The 16936-nt window shown below is 43.1% G+C and overlaps 3 protein-coding genes and 1 non-coding gene across 4 annotated transcripts in view; 1 reads left to right on the top strand and 3 right to left on the bottom strand.

The window, feature by feature from the left end:
* Positions 1-2: 2 nt before the first annotated feature.
* LOC139553906 (WD repeat-containing protein 20-like) lies at positions 3-10523 on the bottom strand. Its single transcript, XM_071366665.1, has 4 exons — positions 10190-10523; positions 6902-7084; positions 5391-6683; positions 3-4771 (listed from the first exon to the last, which is right to left on the bottom strand). Exons 1-4 carry the CDS (start codon positions 10457-10459, stop codon positions 4721-4723), a joined length of 1797 nt encoding a protein of 598 aa, XP_071222766.1. The 5' UTR covers positions 10460-10523; the 3' UTR covers positions 3-4720.
* LOC139553909 (uncharacterized) lies at positions 10477-13121 on the top strand. Its single transcript, XM_071366674.1, has 6 exons — positions 10477-10539; positions 10704-10811; positions 11087-11154; positions 11310-11384; positions 12037-12132; positions 12223-13121. The coding sequence occupies exons 2-6, from the start codon at positions 10772-10774 to the stop codon at positions 12751-12753; spliced, it is 810 nt and encodes a 269-aa protein (XP_071222775.1). The 5' UTR covers positions 10477-10539; positions 10704-10771; the 3' UTR covers positions 12754-13121.
* A 401-nt stretch (positions 13122-13522) lies between these two features.
* Positions 13523-16936, bottom strand: part of dync1h1 (dynein, cytoplasmic 1, heavy chain 1) — a 48085-nt gene continuing 44671 nt past the window's right edge. Inside the window, exons 70-75 of the mRNA XM_071366664.1 lie at positions 15941-16155; positions 15477-15630; positions 15062-15204; positions 14516-14684; positions 14156-14280; positions 13523-13922 (exon numbers count right to left, since the gene is read on the bottom strand). Coding sequence (XP_071222765.1) covers positions 13794-13922; positions 14156-14280; positions 14516-14684; positions 15062-15204; positions 15477-15630; positions 15941-16155 — 935 coding nt within the window. The 3' untranslated portion in view covers positions 13523-13793. The remainder of the gene's footprint in view (positions 13923-14155; positions 14281-14515; positions 14685-15061; positions 15205-15476; positions 15631-15940; positions 16156-16936) is intronic.
* On the bottom strand, positions 15733-15802 carry LOC139554064 (small nucleolar RNA SNORD50). The gene has a single exon (XR_011670798.1). It is a non-coding gene; the product is annotated as a small nucleolar RNA SNORD50 (small nucleolar RNA).

Here is a 16936-nt window from a genome sequence, read left to right as displayed (position 1 = left end):
TGTAATAGAATATATACCTTTTTAATGAAGAATAAAAAAAGTGTCAAATGTTAACCACAATCAAAAAATATATTCACTTCACCATTCGTTCCTTCTGTGGTTAGTGTGGAGTCACTTAACTCCTTAAATAGGTGTCACACGGAACAAGGTCCTACTGTGGGTCTTTTGGGACACATAGAAAAGTGTTGCTGATGGTAAGCAAAATATATAATTTTCTTTATCTTAGTCTATAAGACTTCCTGAGCGTCATAATATTTGTGAAGTTGACAGCTGCTTTGTCTGACTTCTGCACATTGTGATTATTTTAAGCGTATAATTCGAGCATTTAATACATTAATCTCGTGTACAAAATTCATCCAGATGTATTTTGATATAAGAGAAAAGAACTGCATACTCAAGATTTTAATATAATGAATGTATATTTTTCTGTATTAGAAATATAACCATTTCCTTAAACGATTAGAACTTACACTACAGTAATAATTTGCTATTACCCCGATCACTCACTGAATTCCAATAATACGATAGAGCAGATTTTATTTTGAAATAATTACAATAAATGCTTAAAGGAACACCCTACACAAAAACAATATTTTGGTATTTGTTTCATTAGTCCATTGTTGATATAGTCCAAAAATGTTTTGCATGTCCAGCAATCAAGTTAAGATATACAGTACCAGTCAAAAGTTTGGACACACCTACTCATTCCAGGGTTTTTATATATATTTTTTTACTATTTTCTACATTGTAGAAAAATAGTGAAGACATCAAAACTATGAAATAACACATGGAATCATGTAGTAACCAAAAAAAGTGTTAAACAAATCAAAATATATTTGCGATTCTTCAAAGTAGCCACCCTTTGCCTTTGACAGCTTTGCACACTCTTGGCATTCTCTCAACCAGATTCATGAGGTAGTCATCTGGAATGCATTTCAATTAACAGGTGTGCCTTGTTAAAAGTTAATTTGTGGAAATTCTTTCCTTCTTAATGCGTTTGAGCCAATCAGTTGTGTTGTGACATGGTTGGGGTGGTATACAGAAGATGGTATTTTCCCAAATAGGGCGAAGTCTTTATTATGGCAAGAACAGCTCAAATAAGCAAAGATAAAACATCATTACATTACCTTAAGACATGAAGGTAAGTCAATACGGAACATTTCAATAACTTTTCTTCAAGTTTAGTCACAAAAACCATCAAGTGCTGTGATGAAACTGGCTCTCATGAGGACCGCCACAGGAAAGGAAGACCCAGAGTTACCTCTGCTGCAGAGGATAGGTTCATTAGAGTTACCAGTTTTACTGTACCAGCCAAATAAATGCTTCACAGAGTTCAAGTAACAGACATCAACATTAGGGAAAGGGGAATACCTAGTCAGTTGTACAACGGAATGCCTTTAACTGAAATGTGCCTTCTGCATTTAACCCAAACCCTCTGAAATCAGAGAGGTGCGGGGGGGCTGCCTTAAATCGGCATCCACGTTTTCTGCACCCAGGGAACAGTGGGTTAACTGCCTTCCTCAGGGGCAGAACGACAGATTTTTTTTGGAGGGGGGGGTCTACCATCTGCCACACAATTTTTTTTACCTTGTCAGCTCGAGGATTCGGTTACTGGTCCAACGCTCTTACCACTAGGCTACCTGCCACCCCTTATTACGTGAATCAGGCCTTCATGGTCAAATTACTGCAAAGAAACCACTACTAAAGTACACCAATAAGAAGAAGAGACTTGCTTGGGCCAAGAAACACGAGCAATGGACATTAGACCGGTGGAAATTTGTCCTTTGGTCTGATGAGTCCAAATTGGAGATTTTTGGTTCCAACCGCCGTGTCTTTGTGAGATGCAGAGTAGGTGATCGGATTTTCTCTGAATGTGTGGTTCCCACCGTGAAGCATGGAGGAGGTGGTGTGATGGTGCTTTGCGGGTGACACAAATTTATTTAGAATTTAAGGCACACTTAACCAGCACGGTTACCACAGCATTCTGCAGTGATACGCCATCCCAGCTGGTTTGTGCTTAGTGGGACTATCATTTGTTTTTCAACAGGACAATGACCCAACACACCTCCAGACTGTGTAAGGGCTATTCGACCAACAAGGAAAGTGATGGAGTGCTGCATCAGATGACCTGGCCTCCACAATAACCCGACCTCAAACCAACTGAAGCAACCAACAAGTGCTCAGCATGTGGGAACTCCTTCAAGACTGTTGGAAAAGCATTCCCGGTGAAGCTGGTTGAGAGAATGCCAGGCGTGTGCAAAGCTGTCATCAAGGCAAAGGGTGGCTACTTTGAAGAATCTCAAATATTTGATTTGTTTTACACTTTTTTAGCTACTATATGATTCCATGTGTTATGTAATCGTTTATGTCTTTACTATTATTCTACAATGAAGAAAATAGTAAAAATAAAAGAAAAACCCTTGAATGAGTAGATGTCTAAACTTTTGACTGGTACTGTATAACTCAAAAGTACAGAAATACAGCCAGTATATTGAATTTCAAAAGTTACACATCTTGAAAACTTGATTGCTGACATGCAAAACATTGGGACTATATCAACAATAACAAAAAAATAACAAAATATAGTTTTCGGGTAGAGTGTTCCTTTACTAGATATAAAAGATGTGTAATAATTTCTCCTCCTAACAGCTGTCAGAGTTATTGCACACCCAAAATGTAAAGCCATTTTCCTCTAATAAACTATACTGAACAAAAATAAAATGCAACAATTTAAGTATTTTACTGAGTTACAGTTCATAGAAGGAAATCAGTCAATTGAAATACATTCATTAGGCTCTAAACTATCGATTTCACATGACTGGATAGGGGCGCAGCCATGAGTGGGCATAGGCCCACACACTGGGGAGCCAGGCCCAGCCAATCAGAATATGTTTTTCCCCACAAAAGGGCTTTATTACAAACAGAAATACTTCTGAGAATCCCCCACCCTTCCTCAGACGATCCCACAGGTAAAGAAGCCGGATGTGGATGTCCTGGGCTGGTTACACGTGCTCCGTGACCTACGGTTGTGAGGCTGGTTAGACGTACTGCCAAATGCTCTAAAAGACGTTGGAGGCAGCTCATGGTAGAGAAATGAACATTACATTCTCTGGCAACAGCTCTGTTGGACATTTCTGCAGTCAGCATGCCAATCGCACACTCCCCCAAAACTTGAGACATCAGTGGCATTGTGGTGTGTGACAAATCTGCACATTTTAAAGTGGCCTTTTACTGTCCACAGTACATGGTGCACCTGTGTAATGATCATGCTGTTTAATCAGCTTCTTGATATGCCACACCTGTCAGGTGGATGGATTATCTTGGCAAAGGAGAAATGCTCACTAACTGGGATGTAAACTAATTTGCGCACAAAATTTGAGAGAAATAAGCTTTTTGTGCATATGGAACATTTCTGGAATCTTTTATTTCAGCTCATTAAAAATGGGACCAACATGTTGTGTTACTCACCAGACATGTCACCCATTGAGCACGTTTGGGATGCTCTGGATCGACAGCGTGTTCCAGTTCCCGCCAATATCCAGCAACTTCGCACAGCCATTGAGGGACAACATTCCACAGGCCACAATCAACAGCCTGATCAACTCTATGTGAAGGAGATGTGTCGCGCTGCATGAGGCAAATGGTGGTCACACCAGATACCGACTGGTTTTCCGATACACGCCCCTACTTTTTTTGTTTGTTGGTATCTGACCAACAGATGCATATCTGTATTCCCAGTAATGTTAGGGCCTAATGAAATTATTTAAATTGACTGATTTCCTTGTATGAACTGTAACACATTAAAATCGTTGAAATTGTTTTATGTTGTGTTTATATTTTTGTTTAGTATTGACCTAGCTACAGACGATCGCAGGTTTTGATGTGCCTTGTCTTCCGTTCAGAAGACAGTCTCAGTCATCGTAGGTGTGGTTTTTGCAGTCACTGTAACAAAATCTGTGCAAAGTTCTCAATGGGGAGATTCTATAAAATAAAATAAAATACTTGTAAAGAATTTGGTTAGAGGCAAATCCTTGGATGCTAAAGGGTTAGTTCACTCAAATTTAATTTGTTAATCTTTTTCTTACCTTGAATGCAGCCTATGAGCCAGGAGTGACTGAAAAAAACCACACCTACGATGACTGAGACTGTCTTCTGAACGGAAGACAAGGCACATCAAAACCTGCGATCGTCTGTAGCTAGGTCAAGAAAACAGTTGGGACTCTAGCAACTTTAATACCCTTTGACAGTGCACATCTTCAAAATCATAAAGGCTAAACAACTTGATTTTTGTGTGCAGTTTTTAGACTATGGTCCATGGACCACTTGCATAGGAATTATGAAAGTTGGGTGAACTCTCATTTTCAAACACAAGCATAATTTGATTGGTTTGCATCTAACTAAGCCAAGCTCAAAGTCCAGAAAACAGTCTAGTGCGATGTGGGAGCGAAAAAAGACAAATAATAAAAAAAAACATTTCAAAAGTCCAGAAAATACATTAGAATCACTATCCAAAATGTCTCCTCACCCTTTCCATTTCTGTATTTGAATACTTCTACCATCTAGGCCATGTGAATGATAACCAAAAAATAAAGAGAGAATAGAAAAAGTAACAAGAGAAAGGAAAAAAATAAAAGGAAAAAACTTGCAATGCATTGTGGGGTGAAGAGCAGCACCGGGCTCTGGTGTAATGCAGGTTTCTTAGCAGCAGAAATAGTGTTGGCTATATTATCGTTCCACTGGGAGAGACGGCTTGCTTTTGGGATGACAAACCCTGGAAAGGAAAACAAGGAGATTTGGCATTGTGGAAAGTTTTCAAAGCATCAAATGAACCACCCCTCATCTTCCTTCTCCCACTTTCCTGTATTCAAATGGCCTTTGCACAGCAGTTAGTGAGTGCATGATGCAGTGAATATAATACATTAACGTAGAAAGCTGAAAGAATCTGTGTAGTGGGTGAGCGTGCAGAGGTCCTGCTTGGTTATGCTGCGGTGCATTGTGGGATGGTAACGAGTCAATATGGGTGTTTTCGAGCCGATGCACACAAACACACTCGGTTGGGATCAATGTCTTCTTTCCACTGATAAGGAGTGCTGCCTAAGTGCACTTACTTATCCACCAGGGGACTTGATTGTACATAACATACAAGCGTCTTAACCATTATTCATATTTTGAAAATGTATGGGCTTTGCACGGGGTGGCAGATGAACACAAAACACACACATACAGACAGATTGAGATGTGACATGTAGGAGATCCCAACACAATGCTGTCCAAAATGTCCACAATTATACTAAAGTTTTCAAAATGGATCCTTGCAGTGCCCAAATTAACCACAAAGAGAAATGCATGGGTATTATGCAAAACTTAAATTCTATTCAAAAAGAACTTACCACTTTTCCAGGCCTCGCCCATGTCCAAATAAATCCCTCCTGACAAGCTGTCACTATACAGTCCTCAAGAAATATTAAGACAGTCAGTCTCTCATGTGCTATCTTTTTACAGATAAGAGGCTCTAGTAGGGGTAGGTCTTCCATGCGGGGACAGAGCAGTGTCCCCAGAGTCTTTGCAGGGTCTGTTCTGGATTTGGTGAGCATGTTGAGCTTGTCACTGCTCTTGCTGCTAATGTGACCCATGCTGTGGTTCCGTTTGTGGTCCGTCTCCTGGTGCTGCTCTTTGCGATCGTGAAGGGAGAGCGTGGCGAACTTGCTGACACCCGAGGCGATGGCACTGCTCTTGTTGTTGGCAGTCATAGCTGGCGAGTGCGGTAAGCTGTTGGAGCGTGGCAGGGGAGAGGAGAGGGAGTTACTGGGGGTGTTGGCGCCGCTGTCGTTCGTGCTAGGGTTATTACTCACATTGTTCACCATGTCACCAGCGACTCCACCTCCCGCCGGGGGGCTGGTAGCGTTCATCACATTGGTGTGTGTTCTTGTCCGGGAAAGCGGGAGGTGGGGGAAAAGGATATCTTCTGTGAGGTCCCACAAGCACAGCTGAGTGTCCTGGCCCACTGAGCCAAACCTGTACGTGGTGTGTACTGTCCGACTGTCCGTGGAGTTGCGTTTGGAGAGCCGGGACTGCGTACTGTTGGCCCGGTCGCGACCAAAGTGGAGACCCTGGAAGTCCTCGTCGCTGCCGCTGAACTCCATAGGGTCTGCATCCTCCACGCTGGTTGTGTAGTGGTCAAACGCCACCACGCTGACCCATGATTTGTGTCCGTGACCGCGCGCGATAACCCGGCAGTCCACAAACGACCACACGGTCACCAGATCATCCTCGCCCCCCGCGACAATGTACTTTCCGTCCGGACTCCAGCACATGCACAGCAGACCCCCAAAGTAGCTTTTCATGGTCCCGTGCAGCTCCACCGCGTCAAAGTTGAAGACCCGAAGGAAGCCGTCCTGGCTGACACACGCCAGGAACTTCCCGTCAGGTGAAAAGGCAAACTCGTTGAGCGCTCCCTCGCCCACCGTCCATTTGAGCAAAGGGTTGCGCGTGGACTTGCTCTTACATGTGTGCACCGAGTAGTTCTTGCCCTGTTTGAGCAACTGGTAGTGAGGCGCCGTGGTGCCACACGTGTTTTCTACGTTGTACAAGTACATGTTTCCACTGGAATGAGCGACTAGGAACAACCTCTCCAAGCCGGGCACCCATTTTACACAAGACACTCTGGATTTGTCTATTAGTCTCTGGGGAAAGCGTTTTGGGAGAGAAAGGGAAGAGGGAGACAAGGAACAAAAAACATTCAAATGTAAGCAACAATGGCTTTCATTGAGTTATGTCAAAAAATTCTATTTGAAGTCAGTAACAAAACGACATTTCTCTCTACCCCAAATCTATGGTGGTTTTAGCCAATCACAGCTTTATGTGGCTTTACATTTCTTTTGAGACTTTCATGACAACTTACTTCCTCATTGAAGAGCTTACTGGTTTCCTTCTTGATGGGGTCGATGAGCTGCACTTGGCCTGCCGAGAAGCCCACCAGCAGGGAGACGCCGTCCGCCGTGGCCGTCAGGTGGTTGAAGTCATGACATGTGGGCTGTGTTCCCTTGTATATCCTCTTGTCGATAGGCTTGCTCAAGTCAGCCGCCTGAAAGAGAAGAGTACAAAAAAAAACAGTGAGATATGATTAGGGCAGTAACCTTTTCAGTGTTGTGTGTTTTCGGCTCTTGATCAAATCGCAGATCAAAGCATCAAGGGTGGCATGCAAAAGCAACAAAGCCAACTTGAGTAGAGTGCTCATGATGACACAGAATTCTTTGAACATAAACAGCAAACACGAAAAGCCTGTTGAAGTGGTAACTAGGTCTATGACGTGGCCTTTGAAGTCAATAGTTCAATTGCATTACAGTACAATCAATTGTAATAATCAGAGGACATCAAAAAGACACCCTTAACAAATATCTTCCTGAAATAAAGGCCTACATGACAATGTAGTGTCTCAGGGGGCTTGATGCTGTGTGTTATGAACAATACTGACATTAAGAATCAGACCAGGGCATGCAACTCTAGCGTCTTGGCTTTGTGCTTTATTAAAAATGCCTCAGGGGCACAGTGAGTTTACTAGCATAACAGTCGCACTGGTGAATGGTTGACACCATCAGCAGATCGGAAAGTTTTCGAGTGGAAAGTTTTCTTGTGTCTCCAGACAGCTCAGCTGTTTTTTTGCATAGGCCTATTCCAACCATAGGCCCATATAGTATATCCCAGCAAGGGAATGTCAGAAAGGTACACGCTTTAGTTTTTTTTACTTTATTTACTTAATATATTTTTACTTTATTTAACTAGGCAAGTCAGTTCAGAACAAATTCTTATTTACAATGAGGGCCTACCAAAAGGCAAAAGGCCTTCTGCCTGGACGGGATTATTATTTTTTAAATAATAAAATATAGGACAAAACACACATCACAACAAGAGAGACAACACTACATAAAGAGAGACCTATGACAACAACATAGCAAGGCAGCAACACATGACAACACAGCAAGGCAGCAACACAACATGGCAGCAGCACAAAACATGGTACAAATATTATTGGGCACAGACAACAGCACAAAGGGCAAGAAGGTAGAGACAACAATACATCACGCAAAGCAACCACAACTGTCAGTAAGAGTGTCCATGATTGAGTCTTTGAATGAAGAGATGGAGATAAAACGGTCCAGTTTGAGTGTTTGTTGCAGCTCGTTCCTGTCGCTAGCTGCAGCGGACTGAAAAGACGAGCGACCCAGGGATGTGTGTGGTTCGGGGACCTTTAACAGAATGTGACTGACAGAAAGGGTGTTGTATGTGGAGGATGAGGGCTGCAGTAGATATCTCAGATAGGGGGGAGTGAGGCCTAAGAGGGTTTTATAAATAAGCATCAACCAGTGGATCTTGCGATGGGTAAACAGAGATGACCAGTTTACAGAGGAGTATAGAGTGCAGTGATGTGTCCTATAAGGAGCATTGGTGGAAAATCTGATGGCCGAATGGTAAAGAACATCTAGCCGCTCGACAGCAGCCTTACCTGCCGATCTATAAATTACGTCTCCGTAATCTAGCATGGGTAGGATGGTCATCTGAATCAGGGTTAGTTTGGCAGCTGGGGTGAAAGAGGAGGGATTACAATAGAGGAAACCAAGTCTAGATGCAACCTTAGCCTGCAGCTTTGATATGTGCTGAGAGAAGGACAGTGTACCATCTAGCCATGCTCCCAAGTACTTGTATGAGGTGACTACCTCAAGCTCTAAACCCTCAGAGGTAGTAATCACACCGGTGGGGAGAGGGGCAGTCTTCTTATCAAACCATATGACCTTTGTTTTGGAGCTGTTCAAAACAAGGTTAAGGGTAGAGAAAGCTTGTTGGACACCAAAAACACTTTGTTGTAGAGCATTTAACACAAAATCCAGGGAGGGGCCAGCTGAGTAAGACTATCATCTGCATATAAATGGATGAGAGAGTTTCCTACTGCCTGAGCTATGTTGTTGATGTAAATTGAGGATAGTGTCGGGCCTAGGATTGAGCCTTGGGGTACTCCCTTGGTGACAGGCAGTGGCTGAGACAGCAGCTGTTCTGACTTTATACACTGCACTCTTCAAGGGATCTTTGGCTTGGTTTACTAACTACCTCTCTCAGATACACTAACACTCCTTAGCCGGCCCACAAGAATGGAATGGTCTACCGTATCAAAGTCAATATAAATAGCAGCACAACTGCTTAGAATCGAGGGCAATGACGACATCATTAAGGGACATTTAAGGTTGCAGTGACACAATCCATAACCTGTGCAGAAACCAGATTGCATACCAGAGAGAATACTATAGACATCAAGAAAGCCAGTCAGTTGATTATTGACAAGTTTTGGTAAACAGGGCAAAATATAATTTTTGCACCTGTATAGTCCTTGTGAATATTGTAGATGTTTTGATCTGTTTACACACTTGGAAGAAATGGAAAAACTACAGATTTGGTCTACTATCTGCCACACTGAGGAAAATAGGATCAAGCACCTGTAGCCCTGCATTATCAACGTGTCATGTCCAAAAGTTCACAGCGACTCACTCACTAAGATGCCCCTCTGTCTGATTGAACTCCATTAAGTACTTCCTACGTCACCACATCGAACACATCATTGGAAGTTAATGCAAAACCATTCAATGGAAATCTTGTATGCAGATTTAGATTGAGGTTATATAATATCTTCATATGTATGTGAATTTGCAAGTTATTGTGCAAATTCATTCACAACAACACCTTGTTCTTGAGTCCACAACTGTCGTTTAAGCAGTCATGTAGCTAGCTTTACACATTTCAAGGCTAGATTTCCTAGGTCACATCAGACAGGGCATCCGTGCACTGTAAGTCATCACCCAAGTGGAAGTACAAATAGAGGTCACACTTGTGATTTCACGAGCATGCATTCACTGCCAATATTGTAGTAAAATGTCCACTATGTCCGTGGTCCGTTGATAGATGTTACAACCTAACTGTGACTGTCAGATTAGAGTTAGCCAGTCTGCTAGCTGGCTCGCCGTGCATACCACAACACTTTTGGACGAGGTGGACTGTGCAGTCAGAACAGACTGGTGGTGCTATAGGACACAGTGCTGTGCATTAGTCTTAAACCATGAAAATTGGACAACACTGACCTGTGGTCATCAATTAAGACACATCAATTATAAGCAAGCTGTTATAATAATGTTTAGCTACCTACCTTTCTAACGCCTTTGTAGATGTAGAAGTACAGCTCCCGGCCCACATTAAAACAGATTCGGTCGCCGTTACCAGACTGGTCATTGACGTTGGCGAAGGAGACTTTGACGGGGTTTGAACCCTGGGAATTAAAAGGCACCCTGTTGGGGCGGCTATATTCGGAGTGAGTGAGGAGTTTATAGACGCCTTCCCGTGTATTGAACTGAGTTTTAATTTCGTTCAACTCCTTCCCTCCTCCCTCCGCCGCCATCTTTAAAATTAACAATAACATTCATCCTTCCTCGAGCCCGGATCTTACGCATGGAGCATGCGCATCACCGTTCATGGGTAACTTGGAGTCGACTCGCGCCAGTGAGTGTGACCTATACAAATGGACAGGAGTTGAACAGATGAGAACCATTAAAAAATGTTTTTGTTCCAATTGAAGTTTAATACTGGCAAACGAGGCATGAAGGTAAAATCACCTGTTTGAAATGAACCAATGAAAACGAATAAACTAGTCAATCAATTCACAGCAGTCAGCTGAGATGCTGACAAGGCGCACCTGTCCAAATCTGTGAAGTTGGTGGTCAATCAAAGAACCATGGCGACAACGAACCGGCAGCAGCAACACTCACTTCCAGGTAATTTTGGGTGAATTGAGTGTCAGTGTTTACAGATGGTAGTGAGCAATGAAAACCGAATGCATACAGACTTATGCACATACTTTAGGTTTTCATCCGAATAGACGTGCGTTTCTGCAGAAAAACCAATGATAAAAAAAACAAACGTGGGCCTTTTATCACAGTAGGCCAATTGAGGTCACGTTATTAATTGTGATGACAGAAAAAAAATACTCTAATTAGGCCTACTGATTATTTACCTTTATAAAATATACATGGACTTATTTTACTCACAGGTTTTCCTGATGACAGTCTTGTTGAAGGTGGCCCCAGTAGTGTGGATAAGCTTGCATTCAAATACATGGTGAGGAAATTCAAAGATGCAGTTGTATGCACATTTTGTATATTCTAGACAGTTAAAGTGATTGCCAGTCACCTAGGTAAACATTATTGTGCCACAACTTTGAGGTGAGTAATATGTAATAGCTCTTTTCTCTTTCTTCCCCTATTTTATTGTAGGAGCTGTGTAAAGTGGAGTCCAGTACTGATTCCGAGTCAGATGTCAGTCCAAGATGGTCTGATACCAGCACCATGGTAATAGTCTCATTGTATGTCCTTTTGACTGACAGTAAAATGTTATGGTAGGCAGTCTACAATTAATTATGAGCATGCATGCCCTTAACTCTCAAACTCTACCCTTATGAAAGACTGCAGTTACACACACTCTTTTTTTTGTATGGGTAGGCAGTATTCATCCACGAAATTGACTTCCGCTACACTTTCTGAGTTACGCTGACACAAGTGTTCGGAGCACATTAGATAGCTAATTAGCACAGGTGGTGGCCTCTTGTCTTCCGTAAACAAGTGCAATAACATGGAGATATGGCCGTGTGGGAACACTAAACCTATCAATGTGTATCAATTTAACTTTTTTCTTGCTGATATGCAAGTTCCTTATACTTCCAGAATTTGTACCGCAAGTGACTCATGTTAATGTTCAGATTGAGCATCGGGCTCTTAAACACCCTTGTACAGAAGATGCCTTTGTGCAATGACTTGTGTAATGGAACGGAGTCATGACCAAGAACTAACATGCACTCACCTTTTGATACAAGTTAAAAACCCTTAATTTTTTGTTGTTTTTATAACATTTTAAGTTACCAAACTACAATGTTATGCACATTTTAACTAGTTTCTAAAATGTGCATAACATTGTAACTAGTTTCTACAATGTTACTCTGATCAGGGATGTGGAAGTAGTGCACCAGAGAGCAGACAACCCATTCAAAGGATGCTAACATGTTCACACAAGCCGGTGGGACGTTATTCGTGGCTTTCTTTGGTAAGTAGGATTGCAATTCACAAGCATTGATGAGCAAATCACTTACATTCATACTATACTTAACAGTATAAAATACCTGTCTCGCTTCAGTCCTTGGACCCATATGACGGGAGCTCAGAAGATTCGGACGAGTCTATCGCTGGTCCCAGGCGACAGAGGCAGGGGAGCTGCAGGTATTGGGGCAGGAGCCAAAGAAGGAACAATCACCCTCCCACTGTCATCCTCAAAGAAGTGATCAAAAGTGGTGGGCCAACAGAGCCTCATCTCATTGATGTCCAGATGAGGTCAGCAAGTGACTCTGAGCTATGGACATGTAGCCACAGCAAGGGGCGGGGCCCTGTGGCAGAGACATCTGCAGACTCTGGAGTGCTCACTACTAAATACTCACCTTGCACACCGGTGTTTCCCACTTTCGTGGGGGCAGCAACCTCTGTCCAGATACCAGAGAAATCTCCCGACAGTACTATCCCCCTCAGGGGTGTCTTCAAAAGGAAGTTAAGTCTTCCAGGAGCAGAGGCACTACAAGATTGTGGCCACAGGAAGAAGCAGTGTGTCACCAAAATGGAGGCTGGGGATTCTCCTCCTGAGGTGAGTTGGTCCAAGACCAGAAACACCCCCTAGCCTAGAGACACTATTGCTTATACCTGCTTATCTACACAGGTGGGCAGGATCATGACAGTGGAAAAACAGGGACACCTTTGACCATCTTTTTCTGCAGAACAAGTTGACTAGGTGATAATCTGTGGCTATTCAAGTTTACTAGGAGAATGTGTCACACGTGAATGTTATTTCTTTACTTAATGTACTTTTTTTTTTAAACACTAATTTGAAAAACTTAATTCTCATGTAAGGAATAACATTCCATATTCATTTGCATTGCTATGGTGCTGTATATTTTGGCGGACTGAATAAATCATGCATTTGCTAGTTCTATTGTGTGGTTGACAGATTTGCTTTAGACTAATATTAAATAAAGCGGTTCTACCAAATCAAATTGACGGGTCGTTAATTATAAGGCATCTCTTCATCTGTTCTGACTGCTCCCCTCAATGTCAATTCGTTGGGTGCATTCCAAACAAGAATGGCAGACATCTACAGATGATTCTTTGTAATGAAAGCATTGAACAATTATCCTATTATGGAGAAAATTCCACATTACAACAAGGGGCTAGTGTGCATGTAATTCAGCCTACAAAAAGCAGAACGATGAATCTAATCCCACAGTGGAAGCAAAATGCTCTGGTTTAGTCCCTCATATCTGAGATGGATAAGCAGCAATATGGTTACCTCACTTTGGTAATGCTGTGCTATTCTTAGTCATGCATGTAACAGTTAAATCATGGACCAAAGTTTAAAAAGAAAAAAGAAAAAAAGTACCCAGTTAGCCATGTTAGCCATGTTAAACCATTGATACTTTATTTTCCAAGTCATTTACGCCATCATAACATACAGAATCCTTCATAAAAAAACGTATTCACCTCTTTCCAACTTCCCTTTCACAATCCAACTGACCACATTACTCAGACTTTCTTCCACTTACCAATGACTTAATGTTAAATTCAAATGTTACTTCTCCCACTAGTTACTTGACTACATTACCCTGTGGACTACACTAGGAATAAGTGATTAATAGGAATGATGAATAAAACAAATTCCAGAGTCTACTCTGTGCAGAGCACTGCCACTCCACGCTCGTAGAAGTTGTGAGGGTCTTCCTTGGTGGCGATGTCAAAGTCCACGGTGAAGATGAGATCAGCTCTGGTGAAGTTCAGGTACACGGGGAGAGTGACCTGTGGGAATGACGGATATACAAGCGAGTTGTCATTAACAGTACAATGTTCATGGTATTTGGAGAATGACTAGCTCCCAACATTCTATGAACCATCTATTGAAGGGAATTGGGAGGTCTGGTCTATGTGGAGAAAATTGATATGTAATACCCCCGAGGGGATATTGAATTCTAAAGAAAGCTTCACATTTGTGCATTCCCATGTACATGATATTCTATGTGGCTCAGATGTACCATGTGCTTCTTCTCGGCGCTCAATTGCTTCACCCAACGCAGCTGAGTCAGTGGCAACTCTGTGGAGATGTCATTGGAGAGAGACAGCTTGTTGTTGCCGTGGGTGGCTCCCTGCAGCTTCAGACCTGTCGGGGAGAAAGAGGGGTTTGTAAAGGTCACTTAGGTTGATCATGTATATTGGATAGAGAATGTATTTTAATAATCCAGGCCTAGACTTAATATGGGTCCAGGAAACCAGCCCTGGAGGATCACAGCCAGACCATAACTATATTAAAAGTAGCTTTGGTTTTAATTCTTGCTTTCTGGATGAGAATACCCAATGACCTGTCTGGTACTGTATACTAATACTGGTGAGCTGACCTTTGATGCCAAAGCTGCAGGCATCAAGCGCGGCCCCCTGGGCGGTGGTGACGTTGACCTCCAGACACAGCTCCTCCAGGGACCAGCTGTTGGCCTGGGCCACGTACTGACGGGTGGCCGTGATGTAGGCCTCGGGGACAAACAGGCTGCCTAGGCACACATGGATGTTCTGGACAGGAAAAGACACTGATTCAGAGTTGGTGGAGAGTTATGGGTAACACTACTGCTTAGAGTCCAATACCTTGTCTAATGTCAAGTTCCCGGGGCCAATTATGGTATCATTTCATTGCAAATCACCCATTAATGGGATTGCTTCCAAAGTGGCTTTATTTTTAACTCTTAAAGTGACAACTTGTTCATGGACTTAAAAGTAGTTTGTCATTCAGACTTAAATGAATAAAATCCAATGGGATGCTAACATTAGCAATATTCCAACCTAACGAATTAGGCAAAGCAGCTGTCTATGTTCATGGAATCCTTTTAAGGCAACACCAAATCCACTTATGTCTTCCTTTCCCTTTGATATAGGATGTCAGATGAAGGCACCTTGAGCTCCTTGGCGCCCCCGCTGGCGGCTCCCTGGGAGATGGCCTGCAGCTGTTTGACACGCTCGCTGAAGTCGGCCACCCACTGGATAACAGTCATGGACGCAGGCACGGTGTAGCGACACCAGCTACGGGGCAGGATACCTGGACGAGACACACCGTTAGCACTGGGAAGCCTTGTAGAAACTACATGCCAAATTCCTAACTCGAGTTGCATGAGTTTAACTTTTGACCACTAAGTAAAAACATCCATTGATGTCAATGGAAGACTTCTATAAAAACAAAAAAGTACCACACATGGATCTTAAATTAGAATTTGAGCCATTGACTATTACTGTAATCCTCACACATTGTCACTATGTAACCATATTGATAGTGAAACGAAGATGATCTTGTGTAGAGAATGAGAGGAGAACCTTTGACGAGGTCGTTGATGAGGGTGCGCAGGTCGTTGGTCTGTTTCTTCTTGCCCTCGCACACCTGCACCACATCAGTCAGGTCCTGACGCACTTCCTGCAGCATGCGGGCGCCCATCTTCACCTCGCGCTCAAAGAAGCGGAACAGAGGATCCTGTGTGTGTGTGTGGGGGGGGATTAAATGTATAGAAGTTGATTAAACAAGATATTTTCACCTGTATAGTCCTTGAAGACACCCACAGTGTTTGTGAATTGCATATCAGAAGTCAGATCCATATGAGTTTCATTCACATGAAATCAGGTTTGGGATAGATTCATCACTTAATGCATAAAGGGAAAAAAGCATTATGTAAGAGAGATTGCAGTGTGTAGGTTGGAAATAGAAGTGTCAGGAAAAAGGCATCACAACGCCCATCAGATCCCAGGCGTCACGCTGACCAAATGAGACGTTGCCGGGACGTTACCTTAATGTTCTCCACGGTGCGCTTCAGGTGGTTGACCACCTGCGGGATGAGCGTCAGCCAGTTGGTGGCGGTGGTGAGCAGCGTGCGCATCCATGCGGGCTGGGCTTCAGCCGAGGTGGACGCCGTGCGCTCGCGCTTAGTCTCCTTCTCGTAGGCCAGATCATCCTCATCCTCCAGCATCTGCATTTTCAGCATCTTACCCATCATGTCAGTGCCTGAAGCAGCCAGCAAGGGGAGCAGGAGAGGGGTAGGAGAGAGGTAGGGGAGAGAGGTAGGAGAGGAGGAGGGGAGACAAGCCCAGGGGAGGAGTGTGGGAAGAAGATATCAACGGTGGACCAAGAACATAGCCTTGTACTGCCTCATCCTCATAGAAGTGTTAATAAAAGGGTTGTTGTGTTTCACAATCAAAAACAAGGGATTACAACATAAAGTCAAAGACAGACAGACGACAAAAGTCAACATTAACAAAAACAAGTCAGTACCAACAAAATGGAGGGAGACCATGCAATATTTCTTAAAGGAGGACATATAGAAGTGAAAACATTTTCTGGGGCTCTGAGAAAAAAATCAGCTGTAACCAAAGGGGAAAGGATGGATGAAGGGGATGAGTGGATGGATGAAGGGGATGAGTGAATGGATTGAGGTGTGGATGGGGAGGGATGGATGCATCAACAGCTGGGAGTTGGAACTGGAAGCCAAGCGAGACACGATAAATGTGAAATACAGCTGCTGGAGGGTGAGAACACCCCTCTTGCTGGACAGAACACTCCCATTCACATGGGTAAGGCTACCACACGGGGGCCTTCGGTTAGAACACTGGAACTGATATGAGGAAAGGAATAAGGAGAGGAAAGGGGCCTACAACCACATTACTGGAAGCAGTCAGAGAATATGCTCTGTATCAAATGGTAGTCATCAGGGCATAAAATGAACACCTGCCTTATGCAGGAAGAGCTAGGTGTTGGTGGGTAAGAACATCTATTTTACTAGCCACGT

The sequence above is a fragment of the Salvelinus alpinus genome, chromosome 25, assembly GCF_045679555.1.
Source record: "Salvelinus alpinus chromosome 25, SLU_Salpinus.1, whole genome shotgun sequence".
NCBI lineage: Eukaryota > Metazoa > Chordata > Actinopteri > Salmoniformes > Salmonidae > Salvelinus > Salvelinus alpinus.
Note: the sequence above shows the minus strand (reverse complement) of the source record. Positions and strands in the feature narration are given on the sequence as shown.